Source organism: Homalodisca vitripennis, chromosome X (assembly GCF_021130785.1).
Source record: "Homalodisca vitripennis isolate AUS2020 chromosome X, UT_GWSS_2.1, whole genome shotgun sequence".
NCBI lineage: Eukaryota > Metazoa > Arthropoda > Insecta > Hemiptera > Cicadellidae > Homalodisca > Homalodisca vitripennis.
This window is the reverse complement of record NC_060215.1, coordinates 139753772-139767485: the sequence shown is the minus strand read 5'-3', so window position 1 is coordinate 139767485 and position 13714 is coordinate 139753772. Positions and strand designations below refer to the sequence as shown.

General features: G+C 32.2%; 1 protein-coding gene across 4 annotated transcripts in view; it reads left to right on the top strand.

The window, feature by feature from the left end:
* Positions 1 to 13714, top strand: part of LOC124369914 (splicing factor, suppressor of white-apricot homolog) — a 104866-nt gene that overhangs the window by 23331 nt on the left and 67821 nt on the right. For all 4 annotated transcript variants that reach the window (XM_046828094.1, XM_046828092.1, XM_046828091.1 and 1 more), the window contains exons 4-7: positions 922 to 1141; positions 1386 to 1444; positions 7954 to 8256; positions 11014 to 11125. In XM_046828094.1, coding sequence (XP_046684050.1) covers positions 922 to 1141; positions 1386 to 1444; positions 7954 to 8256; positions 11014 to 11125 — 694 coding nt within the window. The remainder of the gene's footprint in view (positions 1 to 921; positions 1142 to 1385; positions 1445 to 7953; positions 8257 to 11013; positions 11126 to 13714) is intronic.

Sequence of the window (13714 nt, the reverse complement as noted above, 5' to 3'; positions counted from 1 at the left end):
AGAATAGTCATATACTTTACTTATGCTTTATGCTAATATTTGCTGTGGGACTGCTGAAATTATAAACTGATAGGCTTCACTGTACGATCCCGGGGTGCGCAAAAGGTCCTCGAGGTTTCAGTGCTTTAAAATAGGCCACCCTTTAGAAGAAGAAGAAGACAATGCTACTGATGTGTAAATTTAGTTATTATAAAGTGTAAACAATTCCTTATGTACAATTTGAATTTGTATACAAGAAGGAATTTTGTCTCATAGTCTTTATTACAAGTTGATGTGTTTTGTAATTATGATCTATTAAATCTAAAAAACGACAAAATTTAAACGTAATAAATCTAAAGGTTCTCTGGACATAAATTATATAGACTTATATTCTATATTTCATCATTGTTACACCATTCGCATGATTTCTATGAAAGATTCAATAATGTTCTACTCTAAACTAAAATTGTATTTTTTACACTTTTAAACTAGATGTTTTACAGGTATGCAGTTTGTGTCTTTTTATTGTTCTTTTATAATTGTCGTTAGTATCAAACCTATATTATTTTGGCTAAAAATCTTTAAAAAATGAATATTGTTCTACTGCATTATGATAGTTACAAGCACATGTAGGGATGGACATTTACAAATAACCATTTTTTTTAAATTTAAGGATACAAAAATTTGTATATCCATTGAAAACCGTAGTATATCCGCTTTACTTACTTGTCTATGCATGTTGGTGGAGAAAGTTAAAAGGGCAAAATCGTTACAACAATTATGAAGCATTTTGAGAAAAAATCGTTATAAAATTAATAAGTAAATTGTGTAAAAATCATTTAAGTGAAAGTGTTAGGTAAAATGTGTGTGTAAAAATTGTTTATTATATTTTTTCCTGTTATGTTTATTTTGTTTAATAATGATTTAATGTGTAATTGACAGCCGAGAACAGTTCGGAAAAACCAAATCATTGAGAAGACTGCTGCTCATGTGGCTGTACATGGGTCTCAAGTCGAAATAGTTATAAAGACGAGACAAGCAAAAAATGAAAAATTGAACTTCCTCCGTGTGGACAATCCATTGTACCCCTATTACCAGTTTGTATTGTCCAGCATCAAATCTGGTCGATATCATATACCAAGTTCTTCAAGCACAACAGCAGGTAAGGTTTTTTATACTTTTATTAAATTTTTACGATATATATTCTAGACTGAATAGTTTTGTAGCACCTTTATTGTCCCTCATTAACAGTTGAGACAGTTTATTTGTACTAAATAATGTTAATATTATTAGTATATTTCATGTTCAGATATTTTAAAATTTCTTTAGGTAACTGTTTAATTAAAACAATGTATTATTGTTTTTTTATGGGATTCATACGTAATATAAGTATGTTTTTCTTACAGCAAATGACTTGGATCAAGAACACTACTTGCATCCAAGCTTAGTCTCAACAGTAGAAGCGGTGAGTATTAGCCTAATTTAGGTTGTTCAAACTTCTCGTAGTGTTCATAAAATACAAGATATTATGTAGAGGACATCGTTGTAGGCGGTGTTTCAGCAGAATGAGCCTAGTTCTGCCATTTTGCTTTGGGTCAGGAACACAAATCAAATAGTGGAACCAGAAAATTTAAGTTTGTTTTTTTTTTTTTTTTTTTTTTTTTGGAAGGAATGGTAATGTTAAGATTGTAATGTTAAAAAAAATAAATCTGTGACTGATGCAATAAGGGATTAGGGATGTTATCATGGTGAATGAAGAAGTCATTCACCAATTATCCAGAAACGCGATCGTTTTCTTCTTACAACATTAAACACAATCTTTTCAAAACTGCAATGTAACATTCTTTGTTGATCGTCTGGCTTTTTGTAGTAGATAGTAGTGCACAGCAACATCACAATTGAAAACAAATCAGTGTTGATTTTAAATGGCTCCAACTTTGACTTGCGTTTTTCAACTGTGGATCTTCCTCTGTGAAGAATGTTGTTTAGTTTTAGGATTGTAACCGCAAACCCATGATTCATCACCTGTAATAATAATCTTAAGGACATTTTCATCGTCACTGACCATTTTCAAGTTGTTCAGAGTGATTTCACAGCGAAGGTTTTCTGCTTGTTCATTAGCAATTTCATGAAAAGGCCAATCGGGCAGCACAAGTCCACCAATGTAAGCTAAAAAACTGCAAGCGTTTGGGAATGTTCAACGTCAAGCGCATACACAATGGAGCCATATACTTCCTGATGAACAAGTACCGAAATAGACTGCCAAAGATTCATTTTGCAACCATATCTGCATGGGAATATCGGACACACACTTCTGGGATTTCCCAACGAACTAGCACTACTGTTTACGTGACAACACTGCCTTTAGGAATACTTCTACTGTAGCTAATGCTAACTTGATGCCGTCTTTTTTTACCTTCACGGCATTCAACGTGGTCTACAATCAAACTACCAACTCCAAAGACGTTTATTGCTTCCAAGATCTACTACAGTCTAAATGTCACACCTCAGCCAGTTAAAATTTAAATAAACAAATAAATATATATATATATATATATATACACATACATAATGTACAATTGAATAGCGTCATTGTCTAATTCTTAGTTAATCTTAAAATTATATACATCTTGTTATATATTTTTTTATTACAATTTTTTTACAAAGCCCTTACAATACTATTTTAAAAATTTAAATTACAATTATTGGTTTATTTTACATAACATTGAACATGAACTTTTTATGTAGTGTTATTGTCTAATGTTAACAACTAGTATTTATTTTGGATTTTTGAGGTGTAAGAAATCATCCAGTGAGTATAGTGTTGCACCTGTAAGGTAGTCTTTCAGTATTTTTATGAATTTATTCAGATTATTTTCACATTTTATTACATCTGGGATATATTTTTAAAATTTCATACCCATGTATGTTGGTTTTTTCAAAACATTTAAATTTATGATGATATGTAATTATATATTTTTATTTCTCGTGTTGTAAGGATGAGCAAAATCAGAATTAGGATTTATAACTTTATTTCTTGTGAGAATAATGGTATCAAAAATATACTGCCTACAGATTGTAAGTATTTTAAGTCTGGCAAAATGTTCTCTAGCCGAGTCACTTTTATTTCATTTGAACATTATTTTTATTGGTTTCTCTTGTTGTACTAAAATACTGTCTAAAGTCCTTTTTTAGTGGAACCAAAAAAACAGATTCCAAAGGATATATGAGAATGAATCTAAAAAATATATGTGGCTTAAAGTTTTGATGTTGCAGAGAAATGACATTTTTTTAATGTGTAAATACCAGAGTTAATTTTTGCTAAAAGTTTGCTTGTGTGCTCATTCCAACTCAGACGTTGATCTATTGTCAGCCCAAGAAAGCTTGTGCTAATTTTCTTTTCTATATTTTGTGAATTTAGAGTGATCGGTAGGTCCTGAATCCTGTTATTTCATGGGGTTTTGAATGAGACAAAACTTGTTTTCTCCAGATTTAGTATTAATTTGTGGCTTTTCAAAAATTTCCTTATATTTTCTAATTTAATATAAGAAAGCATTTCATTATGTTGTAGCGTATTGGATGTTATTTTTAGATTAGAGTCGTCAGCATATAGACAGAGCTTGCTGTTATTTTACATGTTAATGCATTATTTATATCTTTCAAATAACATAAAAAAAGTAAAAGGCCCAATATTGACCTTTGTGGTACACCAAACTTTACAGTTCTAAGTTAGAGGATATTTTTATTGTCTATTGTTGGTAGTTTAAGAACTTGTTTTTACGTACTGATACATGTCATTTAAAAATGAATTAAACTAATCCAGTGAGTTTTTTTTTATATTCCAAGGGTGCTGAGTTTCTCTATTAAAATGGCTTATTTCACATCATCAAATGCTTTTGATAAGTTCCTAAATATACCTGTTGTATATTCTCCTTTATCTACTGATTGAATTATTGACTCTATGAAAGACATGGCAGCGCTTAAAACGGATCTGCCTGTTCTAAACCCATGTTGAGAGTCATCTAATAAACTGGACTGTTCCAGGTATGATGTTAGTTGTAAACATACAAGTTTTCCATACATTTTTGATATGGAAGGAAGTACAGCTACAGGTCAATTTGGAACATTCTTCACTTTGTCTTTTTTGTGGGTTGGTATAATTGTAGATATTTTTAGATGTGAAGGAAATACACCTTTCATAAACGATCAGTTTATCAAATGACATAAAATTTTGCTAATGCGTTCTTTAACCCCTTTGATCACTGTAATATCATCATATCCACTAGAGTTTTTATTTTTTAAATAATGGATTACTTTTTCTACCTCTTCTATATTTACACATTACAGTTTAAAAGATAGTTTTAACAGTTGGTGCTCAAATGAATGATTTTTTAAAATTAACATGCTTATTGAGTGCTTATAAAGTCCTCCCAAGTTCTAAATCCTTAACTATATTTACAAAGTAGTTGTTAAACATATTAGAGACTACTTTAGGATCTGTAAATTTAGTAACCCCTTCATTTAAAATGGTATTTTGAGAATATTTTTTCCCCTACTTCGGAGTTTATTATATTCCACACAGTCTTTTGTATGTTAAATGATTTAGTTATTTTTCTATCAAAATATTCCATTTTAATGAAAGTCTGATATTAACTGCAATAGTTGACCATCGTGATCTGACAAGCAGGATATAATTCTTTCAACTAACAAGTAATATTGTTCGACGTTTTTTATGAAAGAATTGTTTTTGGCTGATTTTGAACAATTAGTTACCCTTGTTGGAAAATCAACTTAATATATCTTGTAAATGAAAATATATAATATATCTTGTAAATGTCTGGCAGATGAAAATTGGATTTTTTTTAGATTCTTTTACTTCTGCAGACACAATATTCGACTCCTTCAACAGTTGTTTCATGTTCCACTTAAATGTTTGCTGTCCCCTTAGGAAAATAAAAACAAAAGGTAAAGTTCAGAAGAATTCTTGGATAACACCTGGAATTCTGATTTCTAGAAATAAACTAAAATTCTATAATGAAATATTCAGGGACACTAATGATTATAGATTCAAATCCTTCTATAGAAATTACAAAAGAATTTATAAAAAAGTAATAATTGCTGCAAAATCATACGAAATAAACAATAAACTAAAACAGTCATCTAACTTTTCTAAGACAGCCTGGAACATAATAAAAAATAGCTTTGGAATTTAATAAATTCTTCTCCTCAGTGGCTAGTTCTCTTGATGCTGGCCGTGAATTGGAATTGGATACAGTCACCACACATACCCCTGCTTCATCTATGGTTCTGGCTCCTGTGTGTGAGGACGAAGTGGGACGTATTGTAAGAAGTTTTTCAGCTAAAACTTCCAATGACATAAATGGCATATCAATGTGGCTTATAAAACAATGTTATCAGCACATATTAAGCACATTGACAAAAATCATAAATGTTTCTTCCGAAACTGGCACATTCCCATCCGCACTCCCAATTGGCAAAAGTCGTACCTGTTTTCAAAAAAGGCGATCCAAAGATAGCGGATAACTATCAACCAATTTCAATTTTACCTGTTTTTAGCCAAATTTTTGAAAAACTGTTCCTGGACCGATTTCTTAATTTTCTTGACAAACACAACGTTTTGTCTGATCAACAATTTGGTTTCAGACCAGGAAAATCAACTTTTGGAGCAATCACACAACTTGTAGAATTTATTGTGGAAGGCTTTGAGACACATCAAAGAACGCTCAGTGTCTTTCTTGATCTCTCAAAAGCGTTTGACACTGTTAATCATGGTATATTGCTACACAAGCTGGAAGGCTGTGGTGTACGAGGGACAGCACACCAGTGGCTCCACTCATACTTGAGCAGTAGAAGTCAACGTGTTCAGGTCCAGAATGCAGTATCAAGTAGTATTAGAATATACCAAGGAGTCCCACAGGGATCAATCTTGGGTCCTGTCCTTTTCTTGATTTATGTGAATAATATCCATGCGTCAGCCTTATATGGGAAAATCATTCAATATGCAGATGACACGACTCTGTTTCCGGGCTGATTCTCTGCATTCAAAATTTATCAAAGTTTTGTACGTCTGATGTCTTAATGATGGCTTACTATGGATTAATATTTCCATACCTGTCGTACGGAATTTCTCTGTGGGGCAGTTGTGCCATATCAAACTTGGAAAGAGTATTCAGACTGCAAAAAAAAAGCTGTTCGAATCATCGCAAAATTGAACAACAGAGAGTCATGTAGAAGTGCCTTCAGGGAGCTCAACTTGCTAACTCTACCCAGCTTGTATATTTTAGAGTCTTCATTTTACTGTCGATTTCAGTGTATATTGACGCAGGGCAGTGATATACACAGATACGAGACAAGAGCTCGGGGGCGCTTTCGAGCCCGACAGCATAGAATAGCAGCATTTGAACGCCTCCCTTCTCAAGCTGGGATCAAATTCATTAACAATCTCCCTTAAACACTAAATTTAGAAACAAATCCAAAAAAATTTAAAACCCAATTAAAACACTACCTGGTGTCTTGTGCTTTTTACACAGTTGGCGAGTTCTTGGAGCACACTTGGGATTGATATTCGTGGCGGTGTTGCAATCCTGGGGGTTGATCCCACGAATTATGAATTTTGTTTTTTTTTTTTGTATGTGTATGAATGTGTGCCTGCGTGCAACTGTATGGAAAGTCGAGTGAATGGATTTAGTTTTTAAGATAAATACCATAAAAAATTGGTATTATTGACTATTGCAATACAATGTAATATACATTGTCAACGCAAAAAAAAGGCTTTTTAGAGAATATTTTAGTAATTTGTGTTTATTGTCATTTTTTTAAACATCGATGTTTACATCCCCACCAATTATTATATGAATATGTTTATTGCTAAAAAAATCAACTATTGTACTTAACTTATCCAAAAAAATATGTACATCTGAACTAGGGGATCTATAGATTCCCACAACTAGAAACTTAAAATTGTTCTTTACAAAGCTGGAACAACAAAACTCAAATTGCATTTCCTCCTCTAATTCAGCTAATAATGATGTAAGCAATACCATCTGCTTCCACTCAACATTGACCTCACACGTATCAATACACCCCCTTTTGATGAATGTTTTCTTGAGTAAAAAGCATTGATTTGATAGTTATTAACATTAAGTCGGGATACCCTCTTTCTTCATATCATACTCTGTTAAAATTAAAATTTCTGGATTTAATTCGTCTATCTTTGCCTCTAATGATTCAATTCTCGATGCTAGGTGCTGAATATTTTGGTGAAATATTTTTATTGGGGATCAGTTTACTTTATTGTTGAAGGTGTTTTGGCTGTTGAGTTTAAAGATGCAGAGAACAATTTTGAAAGACCATGCTTCAACTAGTTATTCTTGCTCGACCCTGACCAAGCTATCGCCTAACGTAATTGTTGCAAACACTGGAACAGCCAAGACCCTCTGCGTTTATTGGCCGCCGTCCTATGTAAACAAATCTCGTTTGCTTGCCTAGTCATTTTTAATGATGCGTGAAGTTATTGAAGGAGAGAGAACTCGGTCAATTGCTCTAGGAATACAGCCTCCAATTGTCAGTACTCAGGGTTTTCGGACACATGAATTTTTATCGATCTCTACTGAAGTTCTTCTTTGTGGCTTATATGCATTGTATAAATATAGTGATGACAGAGTTAATTCTTTCAATACTTTATAAAGTGACTTTGAAGGTCAAGGTGTCGTTTAACTTGCAGTAGAGTTGGTCCAAATTGGACAAATCATTGATCATTAGGATGATAATTGATTGTTCTGGATGTAATTACCGAAATAGTATAATTAACAAGATTTCAAAAACATCTCGACCTGGTAAAAGCCTGGTAACATGTTGAAAGAACAATTTTGAAATGAATGTTTGAATCGAAGAATATATTGAATTAGCCTATCTCTTTTGTTTAATTTACAATACAATTACGGATTGTTTCAGGCGCCAAGTATTCCAAGCATCCCATATAAGCCGTCTTCGGACTGCGCTTATAATGCTCTGGTGAAAAACATCCGGACCGTGCAAGAAGCAGCGGAGCAGCCTCGAGAAGAGCCTGTACAGTCATCACTGGATAGTTCTTCAGAGGAAGGTCGCTCTATGGCAGAGTGGACAACTGAAGAAAATCCTTTGGTGTGGGCGGATAAATCCCCACGTTTACAGGCTCCCCCAGACCATTTATTTACCACGTCAACTAGTTCCCCTGGACCACCCCCTCCCACCGAAAGAAAGAAGAGGAAGTGGAAAGTAATAATTGCTTCAAATTTTAAAATCTGTAGTACCTTTTAAAAGAAATTTTGTAGGAACGTAAATTAAATACATTTAATTTTCCAGCAGGCACAACATGTGTTGGTGCTGTTATTTTTGTGAAGTGCCATGGGAACGCTCCATTATTGTCGGCATTTCTATACTTCACACTTGTTTTCCAACTACATTTGTTGGTTACAGTTATACATGGTAGCCAGGGAACCTTGGACTACAATTATCAGATGATTTCAACTTTTTTACTTTGTATATTGACTAAAAATAGTATCGACACAATTTTTTGTAAAGCATCTGTTCACTGATTTTTAATGTATGCTTTAAGTATTGTAGGATTATTTAGTGTATACCTGAGTATTATGTGATATCAGTTGTAAAACTATATAGTACTTTTATAATTTAATTTGACATTTACAAAATCTTCAAACAAAAATAGCTATAATAAACTATCTTAGTTCTCAGGAATGTGATCATTGTCACGGCTATCATCGTGTTGCAGTTAATGCTGTGTTCAAACATTTTGGACGCAATAAAATTTCCAAAACATTTTACCCATCTTCAGTCACTACAAGAACTATGTGGCGCAATAAGTTTTTTGTTGGAATACATTTTAAACTTTTCTAACTTCTTAAAATAACTCCCTCGGAGAAAGAGAAATAGAAACAAATACTTTGATTATTCCACGAGAATTACATCAAAATTTGGACTATTTCATAACCAGGATTAAGAAATGGCCGAAAATAAAAATATGGATATCTTATATAGTTCGTTTCCTTACATTCAACTATTTGTTCTTATCTGATAAGATTCCTAAATACTACTTAAAATATCAACGTCTGTTTCATTAATAATTTTCGAATAAATCAAAAAACATACAGTACAGCAAGAAACGGTAATAAGGTTTAGTGTAACAGTAAAGTAAAAGTAAAGAAAAGTAGAGACTTTCTTTATTTTCCTGGCAAGGCTAGGGGTAAGAAGCCACACTTAACCAGAGGCAGTGCTATTAATTGTCATGTGCTTATGGTTTTGTTTGACTTAAAAAAAATACTATTATATGTTTATACTACAATAAGAGCAACAAAAGAGAAAGAGGTTTTATTACTATTCATACAATTAACAGAAGGAACTGTTGCTATGTTAACCCGCAAGCAGTGCAAACGGAAACAAGTGTATCGAAGTGAATATTGGTACGAGGTTTTATTATTCCGAAAACATAAACCAACTATGACAATATGATACTTGGTCCAAGCTATATTTGTGAGTGATTTATTTTGTGTCCTAAAAAATTGTGGCAGTCTTAAACTTCTAACCTTACACAGGATCAAGTGTTAATCTTTATACAATTATAAATGAATATCATACATGATTTAATATAGAATCTCTCAACAGTTGTGGTATGTTGACTATAATGTATACCTTGTTAGCTTTGGTACACTATATTAACCCTTTGAGTGCCGGAGCATCGCTGTCAGCGATCCCGCATTATATGCAAGAAATGCCAGAATCGCTGTTAGCGACTTCTGCAGTAACGCTTATATTTGATATAGTATTTATCTAAATTGGCTCAATGACTATACATACGCATTCCAAAGGCTTCAACGTAACTTTTGAAGTAGGTTTTTTTGCATTTTGGTTAGATTCTGATTTTTACGGCGGTTGTAAAATGAGCGCGTCAGTCGCGTCGGCCGCTACGCGGACGAGCCGTCACGTGTTTTGGTTTCGCCTGTTTATTTCACAAATGATATTGAAAGTTTTAAGTGTAAATGGGTTCGTAGTGTTAGTATCTTCAAATTATTTCGTTTGTGTATGTTGTTCTAGTCTGTGTGTAAGTAGAACAATGACGGCCGTGAGTTACGGCGATCGTAAGCATCTAGTACTTTACTAAATATGTTTGTATAGTTTTTATGTTTGTTCAGTGATATTTATAAACAATGAGTCGTAAAAACATTGCTGACAATGAAGACCTAGTATTGCAGGCATTAGATTTAAGTATTTATCAGTGTAGACAATACACAGAGTGTTAGGTTAAGATAGAAAATTTCTAGTTTTGTAATGGTTCATATTTTCATATTTATTTTCCAAACATTATTTATAAGTATAAAAAAAATGTTTATATGTCTTTTTGTAAAGAATTAAATGGAATATAAGATAGAATAACTAAAAGTGAAAAAATACAATATTTCAATAATACTAAGTTGTGTCAAAATAAAAAACTAAATGTTTTTGCTAATAAAGTTTTTGTTAATTATGTTTTTTATTTCTATAAAAACGTTAAATAAGTGATCAATGTATTATATGTATAAAGAAAATATATTTATCTAAACAAAAACAAAAACCCAAGACATTGTACCAATAAATAAATTTGTTATGAATTTTTAACCAGACCCTTGCAGAACCAGGCATTTTCGCTCGGCATTTTATGCATGCCATATAGCAAAACGCTGCGGCACTCAAAGGGTTAATCTTGTGTTGGTATTGTATTTTTACTTGTGTATCTGGAAAATTTTGTATACCGATGTCTCGTCTGATATCTGAATAATGTTACAATTTGACAAAAAAGAAACCTTAGGTCTGTTTACTTGGTGACAACTGTAATCTTTGTTATAGTACACCAATGATTGTTCTGGTGCAAAACCAATTTATGTTCCGTGATTAAACCAACTGGAGCATCAAATTACTCAGGCTTTAGCAAGGTTCTACATTAATTTAAATTTAGTTTAATTCCTGTAAACTTTTTTCCAGCCTCCTCATTTAATTCCGTCGGATAATAAAGCCAAGAGGCTCATATCTGGCATGGTGAAATATGCACACCGATTAAACCGAGAACCATCGGCCCTGTTGTTCGCACTTGGTGGTAAGTCTTGATTAGTTTCATATTGAATGCTTAAGTTTTTTCCAGTAAAAACATGTTTCTGTTTTAAAACTCATATATAGTTTCTGCGTGAAGAACTAATTTCTTCTCATTAGAGAAATGTGTTATATATTGTTCAGATGTAATAAAAAATATGGTGGGTACGTTTTTATTAGGATTAAAAATTTTAATTTGATAGTAATAGTACGAGTTGATGTATATATTTTGTCTATTTTTTAATTTGATTCTGTAAATTGTAATATAGTGTAGCAATGAGTTAAAAAATAAACATTAAGTTCTACATCACAATAAAGAGGATTTTAACTCATGGATTTTAACAATTTAAGTATGTTTTTTATAACTTAACTAGGTTCTAAGTTATGATTTAAAAAAAGGAATAAAAATTAATAAAAATAGCTAGCAATCTATGGATAACCACATCGTTCATGGTCAGCACTCTGTGTTAAATTATGTAAACGTATGGTTGTGCTGTCATAAAACAATGTTTACACAGAAAAATTACATTTAACCGACTCTTTCAATTAGTTTGCAACTTTAGACCAGAGAAGCGTAGTTGGATTTTCGAAATAGGAATAGGCCTTTACGTTAATCAAGAACCTTAACCCTGGAACTGGCGGTCATATTTCTCTCAGTGGCAGAGTGTTTTAGTACTTCATACATTGCCTTATATTTATTTTATTATTACATGTTTACTATAAAGTACCTATAACTTATTATATATTTCTTTATTCAGCATTGTTCAAGGAACATTTTTCACATAATATAATTAAAACAAAAAAATACCTTTACTGTACCTCTTCGGGAAAAAAATGTTTTTTTAGAAAAAAGAAAAGTTAGTTCAAAGTTTTTGATTTGTAAAATTGTTGTTGTTAGTGATACGCAAAATCCAAAATATACAAAAGGAAGAGCATTTAATTCTGAGTAAAAATAAAACAACACATAGTTTATAAGGTATTTATTTTTACATGTGGTAAACGATACAAAAATCATACACTGACATTCGAAAGTGCTACTTACCAACAAAAGTAAGAACTTCAAAGCTCACTTGGATTTGTACAATCTTGTAACTATTAGTTTATATTAATTTTCTATTTTTTTATTTTTTATTATATATTTTTTAAATTATGTTCTGATTGAATGTCTAAATCGGAATCCTCATCGTTGCTTATTTCATGTACAACTAGTTCTCGAATGTCACTTGAACGATCGCGGAAATTACGATCCATTATGTAAACACGCACAAAAAACTTACTATTGTTGTGTAATATACACAATCATTACAACGACCTCAAACAAACAATAAGCCAGAAAAAACACCATGCAGGTGACGAAATAACAATAGCCGAATGAACCAGTTGACTCATCGCTGCGCGCGCAACTAGCGCGGTATGCAGGAGAATGTAAACAAACAGTTTAGAGATTACAAAACGAATGGACGTGTAACAAAACGATAAAATTATTTATTAGTGTATTATTTACATAAAATTGAACCTTCCTCTTTCGATTGGTATCAATGTACAACTAGTTCTCGAATGTCACTTGAACGATCGCGGAAATTACGATCCATTACGTAAACACGCACAAAAAACTTACTATTATTGTGTAATAAACACAACCATCATTACAAAGAACTCAAACAAACAATAAAAGAGACAGGACACCATGCAGCTGACGAAATAACAATAGCCGAATGAACCAGTTGACTCATCGCTGCGCGCGCAACTAGCGTGGTACGCGGGAGAATGTAAACAAACAATCAGAGATTATAAGACGTATGGACGTGTAACGAAACGATAAATGATTTATTAGTGTATTATTTACATAAATTGAACCTTCCTCTTTCGATTGGTATCAATACCAATACTCTTTGATCGTGTTTTAAGTACGTAATATTGAGAAATAAAAGACTTATTAAAACGCCCGATATCGGGTGCTGCCATCTAGGATGCGACTAAATCGCCCGATATCGGGCGTTTGCCAGTTCCAGGGTTAAGAATGTTCATGTAAAATTTCAATACAACCGGTTCAGTAGTTTTTAAGTGATTGAGTAAAACACACACAGATACCATTATATTTTTATATAATATTAGATATAAAAATATATAGATATATATTAGATATTTTATGATATTAGATTATTTATAATATTAGCGGTTTTAACAAAATAGCTTAATTTTGATATGATATAAAAGCTTAATACAATGAAATTGTAATTAAGGAAATTGTTAATCAACCTCCTCTAAACTTTAGTGTGGCATGTAAGATCTCAGACATACATAACTGTTATGTAATTGTTTTTTTTCCAGTTCACACCGGATGGAAGGTTAGCTAACACTATTAAAATATATCAATATTTCAATTGAGTTAGTAATGTTTTATCGCTGTGTAAACCAGGAAACTTAGATGAAATATTTTTTCCGCATGCGTCAATAAGTTAATTTCCAATTGTGTACCAATTTTGAAAATAGCTTTTTGAGTGGTTTATGCTGACATTTATTATATTCGTTTTTGACGTATTAACTGTCAACATCTAACCATTGGCCAATTTTGCTACTCTCAGTGAAAGTCCTT